At 31.8% G+C, this 13,684-nt stretch overlaps 1 protein-coding gene across 1 annotated transcript; it reads right to left on the bottom strand.

The window, feature by feature from the left end:
• Window positions 1-1,649: 1,649 nt before the first annotated feature.
• On the bottom strand, window positions 1,650-9,688 carry LOC112802959 (PH, RCC1 and FYVE domains-containing protein 1). The gene is made up of 9 exons (XM_025846398.3): window positions 9,112-9,688; window positions 8,353-8,439; window positions 7,612-7,701; window positions 7,387-7,473; window positions 7,168-7,287; window positions 4,507-6,606; window positions 3,976-4,122; window positions 2,847-3,358; window positions 1,650-2,280 (listed from the first exon to the last, which is right to left on the bottom strand). The coding sequence occupies exons 1-9, from the start codon at window positions 9,157-9,159 to the stop codon at window positions 2,121-2,123; spliced, it is 3,351 nt and encodes a 1,116-aa protein (XP_025702183.1). The 5' UTR covers window positions 9,160-9,688; the 3' UTR covers window positions 1,650-2,120.
• Between the last annotated feature and the right edge of the window lie 3,996 nt (window positions 9,689-13,684).

Raw genomic sequence — 13,684 nt, 5'->3', positions numbered from 1 at the left:
CTTGTTCATATATGCTCTATTTTACTATCAAAAATGTTGTAACTATGAGTCTATCAGAAATGCAAATCAAGACCTCAAACATATATGTAATACTTGTTTCGTTTTTAACATATACATCACTTTGTTCCACTACGGGAGTTATACCATTTGAATCACCAAATCATTCAGATAATGGAAAATAACAATAGTATAAAGTTTAAATTGAAAAAGTAAAAATTATCCTGATTAAAAACATAAGATACATTTGATAAAAAAAATATACATAGAAGCCATAACTCTAATGTTGTATTTCTACACATAATTAATAGACAAAATATCATAACTATTCTCAAATTAGTATTTGAAATATATTATTATTTCGTTTAGTCCAGAATAAATATCAAGTTGATGGTTCTGCTCAGAAGAAATACTGATGCAAGGACATATAATCTATCAACAACATTTGAAGTTGCTGTAGTCATAATTGGAGATATTGATTTAAGCGGAATTAATAGGGATATAATAATTGAGATAAAGTCAAGAATGTTGCAAAGGATAGAAGTAGTACATCCAATGTACCTTACTCTTTAATATCCTTTGTTGTTTTCATACGATGAGAATGGTTACAAATTACGTATAGTTACTTTTTTTTTTACCAAATGTCAGAAAAACGGAAAAAAAATCAACAATAAGCATGAGAGATTTCTTTATATACAGACTTCAAAAAAGGACTAACGACTCTCAAATCCTTTTACGGTCAAGAAGATTACTGCAACAATTCATAATAAATGCCTACACTATGGTTGAGTCAGAACGGCTTTTATACTTGCGATTTAAACAACCAAACTTGAAGCTAGGCAAGTTCAAACAATTGCATGAGTGTATGGTTTATAATGAAACTAATGCCATTAACACAAGTCAAAGAATTATTCTTCCAAAAAATTTTATTGGTGGTCCAAGGTACATGTTCAACAATTACAAAGATGCTTTTGCAATATGTAAAAATGTCGGTAAAATTATTTTATCACTATAATATGTAATATAGAATGGAATGAGATAAAAAAAAAAAAGGAGGTAATATCCCCAAAAATTCCATGAAAAAGATAACATCTTAAGTAAAATATTCAAAGTGAAAATTGATAAATTAATTAAGGCATTAAAGAGAGAAACATTCTTTGAAAAGATTATTGGATACAAGTATAACTAATCTTTCTACAAATTTTTATTTACTCTGTCTAAATTATCTATAATATACTAATTGTATAATACACTATTGGTATTAAAAAATAATTATGTATAGAATACTTACATGGTACGATCATTGGATAGTACACTATTTTGAGTGTATTACAGTACACTTATATAATTTGTATTACCTCAAGTTCATTGTATGGTACACTTATATAGTTTTATATGATTTTATTTTAGCATAATTTTTTCATATTTGCACTACACGCTTAATTTTATATAGTTTAGTTTAGAATTAATTATTTTTTAAATCACGCTATCTAACTTATTTGCAATATACTTAGTTTTATATGCTTTATTTGCAATATACTTAGTTATATATGCTTTCGCATAAATCTTTTTTCGCATATGCTTTGTCCAAATAATTAGTAATATCATATCTTAAAATACAGTGATATCCAAATCAATCACAAATCTAGTCATAACATAAACTAAATCCACTAGTATTTTAATGTCCAAACCACGGGTAATATAACAACATTAATGTAATCCTACTAAGAATATTTGCATTCAGTAATCACAAACTAAAATTAAAACTGGCCAATTAACCAAAACCTAAACACTAAACAAATATAACAGTAAAAAGATGCTAAAGACAGAGACATTTAGAAGGATAAAAAAAAAATTGTATAATATCATAATATGATTATAATACCAATATATTATACATATACCTTAAACGAGCTAGCCTATTGGACTTTATAGGCTTTCTTTGAGGTCTACGACCCAAGCTGTTTAGCTAAACAAGCTTTTCAAAAAGCCTAAGCGTAGTTCATTTAGTACACGGGCCGAGTCGCGCCTAATGCTAGCCAAGCCATGAGCTCATGTCGAACAGCTCGACTCATTTCCAATCCTAGAGTTAATGCAGGACTTTGCTTCCATCTCTACTTTTCCTATGATTGGGAAACAAGAGAACCAGCACCTTCTGTCCTATGCGGCGCCCCTGCTTGGTTTGAAGACTTGTCTGCGCTACGAACATTGTACCTTTCGTATACCTTGTCCCGGTTCTCTGACCACCAAGTCTCTGCTTGATGCTCTCCGAATCTTCTCCGGCTGAAAGTCAATTTAATTCACCGCCACATCGATTACATATAGAATATGATGAATTAAAACAGCACTGATAATATTCAGGGAGATGCAAACACCTAGGATGTGTATTATATTTATTTGTGTTTTAAAAGTAACAATATAGTACTCACCTAAAAAATAATTTTTAGAAGTTCCATAAAAAAAAAAGAAGTTAGGAAAGAGATGTTGAAAATGTGAGTGTAGATGGTTTTCAGAAGGAACGCCGGTTTCTTTTTTTTATGGTAAAAAGTAAAAACCAACTCCAAATGACATGAACATGGAAGATGAATGTTAGCAAGGGCAACTGGGAAAATTAAAAATGTTGGTAAGAGTAGTTTTCTTTGACCAAATACTTCATATAGGACCAAAGATATTAGACTAGTTTAAGATAAATCCAACAAGAGACACCAAAAGATATAGCATTAAAAGGAATTGCCCTAAAGATCATGGTTCAAGTCCATATATTATATTTTGTAAACCCTAGCTGCAACCAAATATACAACTATAACTGGGCACAGGTAATCAGTTGATGTGGAAATTATTTTTGTTACCTGAAACGAACTCGCTTCAAATCTCTTGTTCCGTCGCGCAGCGCAACAAGTGTTATATAGACACCAGGTTCATACTGTTCAATCCATTCTGCCTCAATCTGATTGCTATTAGTAGACAATCCTGCATTCCTTGATCTTAAACCACTCTCGTCATCATGGAAATTCCCCGAATCCCTACCGTCAACAGTATCAGACATGCTGCCGCCACCATTTGACAACCTAGCATCTGGATAGTTGTCTGAACCATTCGACGTCACACTGGCTCGGTTTTGCTGGTCTAGAGTAGATCCATAGGTTCCTGGAAAGTTCCCCACAGTTCTATTGAGCAGAGAGGATTCGAATGCTGTAGAGGCCAAACTAGAGCCACTGATTGATTCGGCCCTCGAGTGGTGCCCACCATTTGAATCTGGAAGGTGGATACCATTTGGCTCAATACTGTTTGGTAGGTAAGCTGGTTTGATGTTCTCGGCATCATAAGCTCCTGGTGGGAGCTTCTCAGCAAAACCTTTGAGCTGAATCAATGTGAATGTCCATCAGTGGAAGCATAGAACAGCAATATTATTGGTATAAGAAAGCAGCAAGAAAAATTTAGAGAAATTAACCACAAAAAAAGACAAGGGTAAACTAAACTTTGCCAGACTAGGTGGCATGTCCTGTATTGATTAGCCAATGTATGCCTCGTCGCAAACCGTGTTTACATTCAAACTATTAAGATTTGAACCTCTAGTTTCACCTGTAGTTTTATTAGTTCTTTCTTTATGTTCAATTGGACTAAAATTTATCTCATCTTTCCTCCTTACTGAGGTTTCACCTTCTCAAAACATGCACCTAAACCACCTAAGGCATGATTACACATGTTTTCCACAATAAGTACCACACCAACGTTTTCTATAATTTTAGATATCAGTGAAATTAATAAAAGAAACAAAGCCAAAATGAATGAATTGATCCAATGCTTTAATAGCATGCAAGAAGATTGCGAATGAGAACCATCATCCTCAAGAACTAACTCGACATACATGAAAATGAGGAGAAACTGAAATAAAATCTGAGAATAAAGCATCGAATGAAAGTAAACCCTTTTGAACTCATCCGGCTTCAAGAGAAAGAAAATGAACCAGAAAATAACCTGTGCTGTAAGTGACTTTATGACTTCTTTTGCAGCTTTACATTTAGCAGATTCCTCAGCAGCCATTGCCATAGCATCTTGAGTCTTTTTGTTTGACCGCTGAAGCTCTAATTCTTGCAATTCACATCTCTGTTTCAGGCTTTCAACCTAATGATACCTATATTAGACTTTGCTTGATACCATAATATGTAATAAATACGATATATCCATAAACATGTTATACTAACTTTTCTGGAAATTTCAGCAAAGTGATCTTGTGTTTCACAAGGTTCATTTGTCAGACATAGAATGGCAGGGAAGTAAATAAAAATAGAGGAATATGGGTTGAATCTGGTCTAAACTTAAAGTAGGACATTTTGGATGTTGCTCTTCTTTCAGGGTTTCTTCTCCCTTTCCCCCTTTTTTCCAGATCCTACTGTCCCTAACTAATGGGAAAAGTGGGAAAAGCACTAAGACAGAATTTTTATTTTGGAGTTCCATATATATATATATACTCCATACAGACGAGAGAATGGGGTGAAGAAAATGTACCTGAGAACGTAACTTTTGCACTTCCTGATTTAAAAGTTCATTTGTTTTCTTCAAACTATCAGCAATGCTCTTGGAGAAGGAAAGTCCCGATGTTGTTGGAATAGGTGTAGCAGATCGAGGGGGGCTTGGTCTTCTAGAGAAAGGTGACACAGACCTGGAACTTACTCCAGAAGGTGCAACCACTGGTCTAGGAGCTGTACGCTTCAGATCAACAGCAGTTGCCAAGACAACATCTTTCAACTGTAGCAATGAAGGTGCTTGTGAGGTGCGAACAAGCGAGAACGTATCTGCTTTCTTCCCTTGTTTGGCTGCCTTACTATCTAGCTGCTTTATCAAATCCATATTGGAAGGAACCAGTGCTTTTGACAATTTCAGGTCTGATTTTTCTAACCTGTCTTTGTTTTCACCTGACAGACGAGGCAGAGTATTTCTCCGATTACTGTTGCTAGCTTCCGCAACCTTGTTCAGTTTTGCAAAACAAGAATCACAAACTCGATAAGGCTTGCCTGGATTTGGAGCCAAGGCCGCCCTTAATGCTTTCCGTGAGCTGCATGAATGGCAATGTACAAGTCCACAATTATAACAATTGTGCCTCTTTCTAGTGAACCCAAATGCCTGTCTACAAGCCGAGCATTGAGACTGCTCGGCACCGGATACCCACTTATGAAGGCATATGGCGGCGGAGTAGTTTGAACCACATGCAATATATTTCACATGTCTATCCTTCAGTGCTTCAACCAAAGTAGGTATTTTTCGATCTTCGACATCTCCATGACCCAATCTTCCATTTGCACCCTTCCCCCAAGTAAAAACTTCATTTTTTGATGTTAAAACGGCAACATGATATGCACCACATGCAATTTCATCAATCGATTCCACGGAAATCTTGTCTTCGACCAAGCATGGAAGCTTCCCATCAGACTGAGGATTCCCAAGCTGACCATAAACAGTGCTTCCCATCGTAAAAACACGTCCAGATGTTGTCAGACCCACTGTCAAACTGTGCCCGCATGCAATTTTATGAAAATTGTAGTCGATAAGCGCAGAAACACAAGTTGGTTTAAGTCGTGCCTCCTTATCCCCATGTCCTAGGCGATTTTTATCTCCATCACCCCAGGTAAACAATTTACCAGATGATATACTCGAACTGGATTGTGTCACAATAACCTCTACAACCGCTGCAGTATGCCACACTCCACATGCAACAGCTATGGTCCTCAACCCTGATAAGGAGTCTACTTCTCTAGGATATGAAACATTTTCCCTGTCTCCATGGCCCAAGACACCGAACGTTCCATCACCAAACGTAAAGAGTTGCCCAGTAGAAGTTATCAAGGCCGTGTGCCATGGACCACAAGCGACGAAAGCAACTTGAAGTCCCTCTAATGGACCAGCAATCCTCTTTGGTATCCAATGACTAACATCAGTGCCATGACCAAGAAGCCCAGCATTATGAGTACCATCACCCCATGTATATAGTTCCCCGGCCATTGTTACAGCACAAGAATGGAACTCTCCACAGGCAACAAAATCAATGGTTGAAGAAGCTAATGCTTCGACAAGGCGAGGTTGAACCACGTTCTTCCCAACACCATGGCCAAGGCGTCCTCCTGATTCTTCTCCCCATGTAAAAACTTCACCTTGTCTGGTGACTAGAGAAGCATGTCTAACGCCACATGCTATATGATGCACATCTAAAACTACATTGGATTCAAGTGGTCTTGGTAGAAGCACATCTGCCCTTGGACTGAAATAATTGATACTTTTATCAGCACCAACTTTCACAACGTTTTCACAGATAACCTCACCCCATATGTATACATCCCCTAGAGCTTCATAGTCATCTGGTGCAGATCCATGACTGGATGTGCTAGGAGCACTTGAAACACTAACACGAAAAGTATCTGAACTAGATCCTTTTACTTGCATATTTATTGGGTCTGATGGTGCATGTGATTTCTCAGAATTCAGGGTATTGTCAGGTCGGAATGTCTTTGGTGAAGTGTTCAGAAGACTCACAGGAATGTCAGGAGAACTGATGTCTAGGGAAGTACTCGCTGAACTTTCACTTGCACTATTTGATGTCAGATCTCTACTATCCTGAAAGTAATTGATCGAAAAGAATTATCAGCAAATTACTATGTATTTCATCAGGGGAAGCTACATGCAGCATAATGGTATCAGAGGAAGTATAGTAATTTAATAAATAAAAATTATATATTAAACAAAAAAAGAAAGAAAAAAGCTTCTTAACTCTTAAGTAATCAATTCGTATTGTTACCAAACATCACATCATCATAACATAAAAAGCTTAAATTAGGATATTCTCCACAATCTATTACTCCAACACCATTATAGAGAATAGGCTGAGTATAAAGTGCCAGTGTGTTTTTGAAAGAACTGCACTATAAATCCTTTCTAACAAAGAGCTACATACAGAAAATAAAGAGTAAAGACCGTCTTTCCTTAGAAAAAAGAGCAATCATCTTATAATGAAGTAGATAGGAATAAGCTGTCTCTATCTAGATGTATGCAAAACTTGCACTTAGAAAATAATGCAATAAATCATGTATCCATGACTATGTTTCCTAGATCAAAGAAACATAGATATATAGTACAATAAACATAAACAACTAAAATGAAATAACTACAATGTCTTACATCAAAATTGAGGCCACCGTCACTCCATCCATCAATTTTGGATCGACCACCTCGACCTGAAGTTATCAGTGCTTTAAGACCAGCAATCCACGCCTCTGCCTCAACTTTATCTTTGCAAATCTGAAAAGCAAACGAAAGAAATAATGTATTGTTATAACAAAAGGAATACAGAAAGTAAAAGAAAAATGATGATACGGAATCACATAATTCAACACTAACCAAATCAAGGGACCGCTTTCCGTTATTATAAATTAGTGAAAAAGATAAATAGTCCTTCTCAGGACGCAGGTAACGTTGAAAAACAGCCTGCCAAGAATATTAAGGAAATGTTAACACAGAACATAAAAGATTAAGTTCATGGAACAATTTACTGAATTCACTTTGTTTGTCAAAAAAGGATGTTACGGCAAAGTATGCTGTCAAATATAAGTTATGAAATCTCACAGTTCTTTGCCCAGGAATAATTCTTGAGACAGAAGACAGCTTCAGACGTCTTTCTTCACTACTAGAAATCCAGATTAAAGTTGATTCATCCTGCAGTTTTCATGAGTTATTGAGCACGGATAGAAGTAACTCAAATAAAAGTCAAAATTCAAGTTTATAGTTTACAACCATGGAAGTATATGTCCAACATGGCTGGTAATAACAATACTAAAAGAAGACCTAAAACGGTAAAACCTACAACTAAAAAGGCAGCCATGAACCCAGAGAAATACCTATGCCAACTTGGGAAAGTACTAATATTTGCCTCAAAGTGAAATTTACATACTGTGTAGTAGTAAGTTAAAATACATCTAGCTATAATAATCTAACGGCTATATAGTAAAATGTCACAGAGAATGGGGATGAAAATCATTAGGAGTTACCACTTACTACCTATGGTGAAATTGAAACAAATTAATCCCAACACCTTTCCAGATGAGAATCTACTTAAGAAACTCCAACTCTAATTGCATTTGGAATCATGTGAGTAATATATTGTAATTTATCCTAAGAAGGAAATATGAAATATTGAAAAAGCAAATACAACTTAAGAGTCTTTTTCGTCCTATATAGGGAATCAAAGATGAACAAGATTGCAGAAGCAACTATCTTTCATGCTAAGAATTGAGCATATAATCAGTTAACTACTTGAGTATTGTAAAAGCAGGAAGTTCATCTTGGAGAAGCTTTCATTCAGCTTACATTGGAAAGTCTAAATGGACAAAACTTGGGCTTTCCCTTACGACCATATTTAAGTAATTGAGAACCCCTTTTCAAAGCAACCAATGCCTGCAGAATAAAAGGTAACATCATAAACTACACGAAAGATCAAGCAGATAGAACAAAATAAATAGAAGAAATTCAGCTAACAGCGAAGAAGAGTAATTTAAATCATGCTATATCACAAATGCTGGCAGATTTCATAAGAAATAGAGTAATATGCAACACTGATTCAGTTTCAGTTAGGATCACATCTCACTTCTTTCTTGATATTATGACAACATGATGTAAGGTTCAAAATCCTATTTGCAAATGAACTATCAACATTTAATCATTACAATATGCCATTAGAAGACATCTAAAGACTTAGCAGCCAATAATTCATTACCCAAGTTACTACCCATAACCTATATCCTTCTGCACCCATTCAAACACAAACAAGCATGCCAATATCTCTACAATTCTCAAAAATGAACAAAATTCAGTGGCTATATCTTCCCCTCATACTGTTATCTCCCTCAAACTTCTCATGTACCTCGAATGAAAATATACATACATAATAATGATAAGAACATTCTTAGCCAGCTCAAGAAATGAAAAGGGGGAATAAAAAACCCTTCAACTATCTTCCACATTACAACAAAACACTGAAACAAAGCATCAAATTTGATGGAAAAAATTGCAACTTTGACACAAAACTTGTAAGTGGTAACCCTCTAACATAGAGAGAGATAAAGGAACCTGGTCGATGTCACGGTCGGCATTCCCTATGCTAGCAAGATCTGCCATTCCATGTGAGAGATTCACCGAAGCGCCACCACCCTCTCCGATCGCTCGCCGGAGCTCCGTTCATCATCAACAACAACTCCAACCTCTTCTTCTTCTCTCTCCTCCACAACCACCATTCACCTTTCACACCATCAAAAACCAAAACATCTCTCACTTTCGAAAACAGAAAACCAAATCACCACTTCTTGTTTTCGCTTAGAATGCAAAGCTACTTCATTGATCTACCCTTATTCCATGAAACTCCATTTGAAGATTCCAAGTCAAACACAAATACAAAGCTTCTTCTTTAACTCACAGAACTGTGGAAAAAACAGAGCTTTCCGAGGCGGAAGAAACGGTCTCTCAAAAGGGTAGCGGTGGTTCGAAGCGGAAAGACGGTTTCCGAGGAAAAGTTCCGGCGAGAAATGCAGGTTCCGGCAGAGGAGAGAGAAAGAGAAAATAAAAAAAAAAACACTTGAGACTTGAGAAAGAGAAAAACGGAGTCTGTGAAAAAGTACAACTAGTCAAAGACGAAGAAAGAAAAAGAAAATTAAATATAAATATAAAATAAATAATTTAATTAAATTTTTAGTTTAAAAAAATGCAAGTCTCTTTTATTTTGCTCTCTATGAAAAAATATTAATTTTGTTTTTTAAATGTTGCTTAATTTGTTACATTATTATTTAACAAAAAACTTTAACCATTTTAAAAATGAAAATACTTTTTTTAAAGTTTATTCAAAGTGGACTGATTATATGAAGAGAAAGGGGGCAACAACATTCTTAATTTTAATTTTTTTCGTATAAATTATAGGTAAATTTTAGTTTAATTTTTTTTAAAATTTTATTTTAATTTTATTTTATTGTGTAAATATTTTTTGTTTTCTCTAATATTTCATCTAACTTCATTCCTAAATTTATTAGTAAATTCAAAGAAAACAATATTTATAATATTCTACAAAAAAATTAACTTGTTAACATGAAAAAGTAAAAAAAAAAAACTTACCTGAGAGGTGAGACCTATGTTGGAAACAGATGTGAAGACATGTTCAAAGCACAACACCAGATTTTTTTTTTATTTAAAATTCTCACTTGTTAATAGTTAATAATTAAAGAAAAGTTTAATAATTTTGAGGATTTTTTTTTAAATAATTTTTATGTAATGTAGGGAAGCACGTAGAAGAAACGAGGATGTTTTCGTAATCTGATGAAGGGGGACAGGGCAGGTAAAATTATTGATATTTCTTTACATCTTTTGTTGACATAAAGAAAGAATAGGAAAATAGAAATTCTTATAGATTATAGATGTTATCATGTAACATTTGATTTTCCTTATTAAAAAAACAAAAAAGTGTAATCTCTCTCTTTTATATATTATGACAGAAACTTTTGCCTAGTATTTTACTTTTTACATGAATTTTCCTTTTTCCCATTTAACAGCTACTACTTTTTAAAATTGTTTTAATAGTTAGTGACTAAATGTTAAACTAAATACTATATATAAAATAATAAAGCTTTTCAGAATTATACATTATGTTCAAAAATTAAAAGTTAAATAATTATTAATAGTCGGTGCATCCTCTTAAATTTAAATTATTGAATGAGTCTTTGATTTTAATTTATTGTTAATGTGAATTTGAAATTTCACTAGATAATTATATAATATATATTATTATTTTTAAGATAATAATATAAGTTTATGTATCTCAATCAGTTAGAATTTTTAAAACGGATGAAAATGGTATTTACAAAAAATTTCAATGATCAAATTTTTAAATATAAAAATTAAAATAAAATACCGTCGGATAGATCTTTCACTCAATATTTATAATATATTTTTAATTAATTTATTGGGGAGTAAATATTAATCAAATTCAATTTAACAGAATATAATTAATTTGATTATAGTATCTCATAACCCAACAATATTTTTAAGAAAAAAATGCATTTGGACTGAAAAAATATTTTTGAAATCAGTTGAATACCCAACCATAATATATATATAAAATAAGACATTAAAATTGAAACAGAAGCACTAAATAAAACAACCTTTATAATAGTTAAAAAAAGAAAAAATAATTAATATTAATTTAAATATAAAGTAAATGCAAAGAAAAAATTATTGTCCTCCTAATATACATTTGTGATAATTACATACTTGGTTAATAGTAGTCTAAGGCCTCTAGCTAGTTATTAGATATAGACATAAGTCATTTAAATTAATTAATTAGTTTTGTATTTAATGATATAATAATAAATTGCTTGGAGAAACTTTTTGTTTTATAGACATGTGAATCATCAATTAAACCAACTTTAGCTTATACAAAAACCATTTTTCATTATTTTCCTCTATAGAAATACTTAGAAGAATATATACTATCAAATAATAATGGGATGGCGTCTACGTATGGGAGAAGATAGGATTGAGCAGATGAGATAAAATAAAGGTGGAAACTCAGGTGCAGTCGAATTCATATGAAGTTGATAGTTAAGAGTTGTTAGATAAAAATTTTATTAAATCAATTAAATTATTTCAGCTCTGAGCTATCAAGTTTACGTGAAGTCGACTTCATCTGAATTTTCACCAAAAATAAAACTTGAGCCTTTGAAGAGAAATGAATGAGATCAAGGTAAATAATGTATCACTTTAGTGAAACCCTTTGCACAATCTTATTATTATTATTCTCTCTTAAGTCTTTGTCATAATTAACATTTGTTCATTGTCACATTAATTCATGTGTTCACAAAATTCATATATAAAATAATAATTATTATATTAAAAAAATACCTAGAGATCATGATCTTTCACCAAATTTATGGAATTTTTCTTAGCTTGTAGAATTAGTCTAATGTTTCTTTTTCCTCATAACGCATAGCTTATACATGTGTACATAAGGTGTCCTCACATTCACACATACCATTCATTTCTATCTCTTGGCCTATATATATATATATATCAAAAATACTATTTATCCTTTAAATTTTAATTTTTAATAAATCGTTTTAAAAAATTATTATTATTTAATTAATTTAAATATTTATTTTTATGTATCAATTATTTAAAAAATAAAAAATATTACTTGTTTTTTATTTGTTTAAATTAAATAAAAAATAATATTTAAAAAATATCTAATTATATATACTGTATATATATACATGGAAAGAATATTTTTATGAATAGTAAGTTATTTATGTAATAAACGTAGTTTTGATAGTTCTAGAAAGCGGGAAGATTTTTTAGTTATTATTAACTAATTATTTTATGTTTTTTTTTTATTTTCCTTTTTTTTTCATATTATGTGCATCATGATGTGAATTGTGGTTTCCTATTTAAAATATATAATCGTAGATAAAATCGAGTATAATTTGAATTGTCTGAGTTCTAACCTATTTGGACTATGTTAATTATTTTTTATTATTTCCATAAGAATATTCTTATAACAATGTAAGAATTTGTGCTTTAGATGAGAGTCTGTTAAGAGTAGATAACCAACTTTTCAAAACTATATATGCTTCACCGAATGGAATAATTAATTAATAATATATAACTCTTGAATAGAATAATCTTCCACCAATTATGTTTTTTTCTTTTCCAGTTTTAATTACATTTCTCATTTTTGCGGCTTATACGTCATCATAGTGTAAGAACAGGGATTATGCATTAAAAAAATTATAATTTTGGAAGAGTTTTAAGTATACCAAGAATATCGGTGTTTTAGTTGTTTTAACCATTGATCTGAATTATAAAAAATATATATAATATATATTAATTTAAATTAATAGTTAAAACAATTAAAATACTGATATTCTTGGTACACTTAAAATTTTTACTATAATTTTACTCAGTTTAATATTATTTTTTTTATATTTTTTTAAAAGGCTTACTGTGGAAAAAAAGTTATAACATACTATTTTGATTTGGAAATATGTGTACGAGTATAGATGATGACAATGCTTTCATTCAAGACAAAACCATAAAATTTGGGAAGGGAGATTTTGATAAGATAAAGTTAAATAAATAAACCTTACTCTTTAATTTCTAACTAACAAAAACATGCGAATATATGATAATATATTTATGCATTTTTTTAGTTTGTTTATCAATTAATTAGATTATTATACATAAATGTATGCAAGAAGATAGCATAATTAAAATCTTAAATGAGATGATAGATTTGTTTGTTGGAGTTCTGAATTAGATTTGTGTGTAACATGGACTTAAATTCTAAATACTAGATATGCTCTTATTTAGTATTTATTAATTGTTGTGCAATTGACGAATGTTAAATAAGATAAATTTTAACTATTTTTTGTTAACTTTTTTTGTTATTAAACATTTTCGAATATTATTATTGTAGGGTTTTCATTACAGAAAAAGGACAAAAATTAAAAAACAGAAAAAGGAAAAGCAAGAACCAAAAATTCTAAACGAAAATTATCCTCTGAACAAAAATGAAAGGTAATAACTATAGTTTTAACTAATGAAAGAGTAAACTTTTAAATTGAAAAAATATTTCTATAGGAGTAAATAATCATATGCTATTTTG

Source organism: Arachis hypogaea, chromosome 5 (assembly GCF_003086295.3).
Source record: "Arachis hypogaea cultivar Tifrunner chromosome 5, arahy.Tifrunner.gnm2.J5K5, whole genome shotgun sequence".
NCBI lineage: Eukaryota > Viridiplantae > Streptophyta > Magnoliopsida > Fabales > Fabaceae > Arachis > Arachis hypogaea.
This window is presented reverse-complemented; position numbering and strand designations above follow the sequence as displayed.

Excerpts from the sequence above, each read along its gene's own strand:
- LOC112802959 (XM_025846398.3), bottom strand. The coding sequence starts at position 9,159 with ATGGCAGATCTTGCTAGCATAGGGAATGCCGACCGTGACATCGACCAG. Across the intron at positions 8,440-9,111 it reads CCGACCGTGACATCGACCAG|GCATTGGTTGCTTTGAAAAG; the intron begins GTTCCTTTATCT and ends TTTATTCTGCAG. Across the intron at positions 4,123-4,506 it reads TGCAAAAGTTACGTTCTCAG|GTTGAAAGCCTGAAACAGAG; the intron begins GTACATTTTCTT and ends AGGTATCATTAG.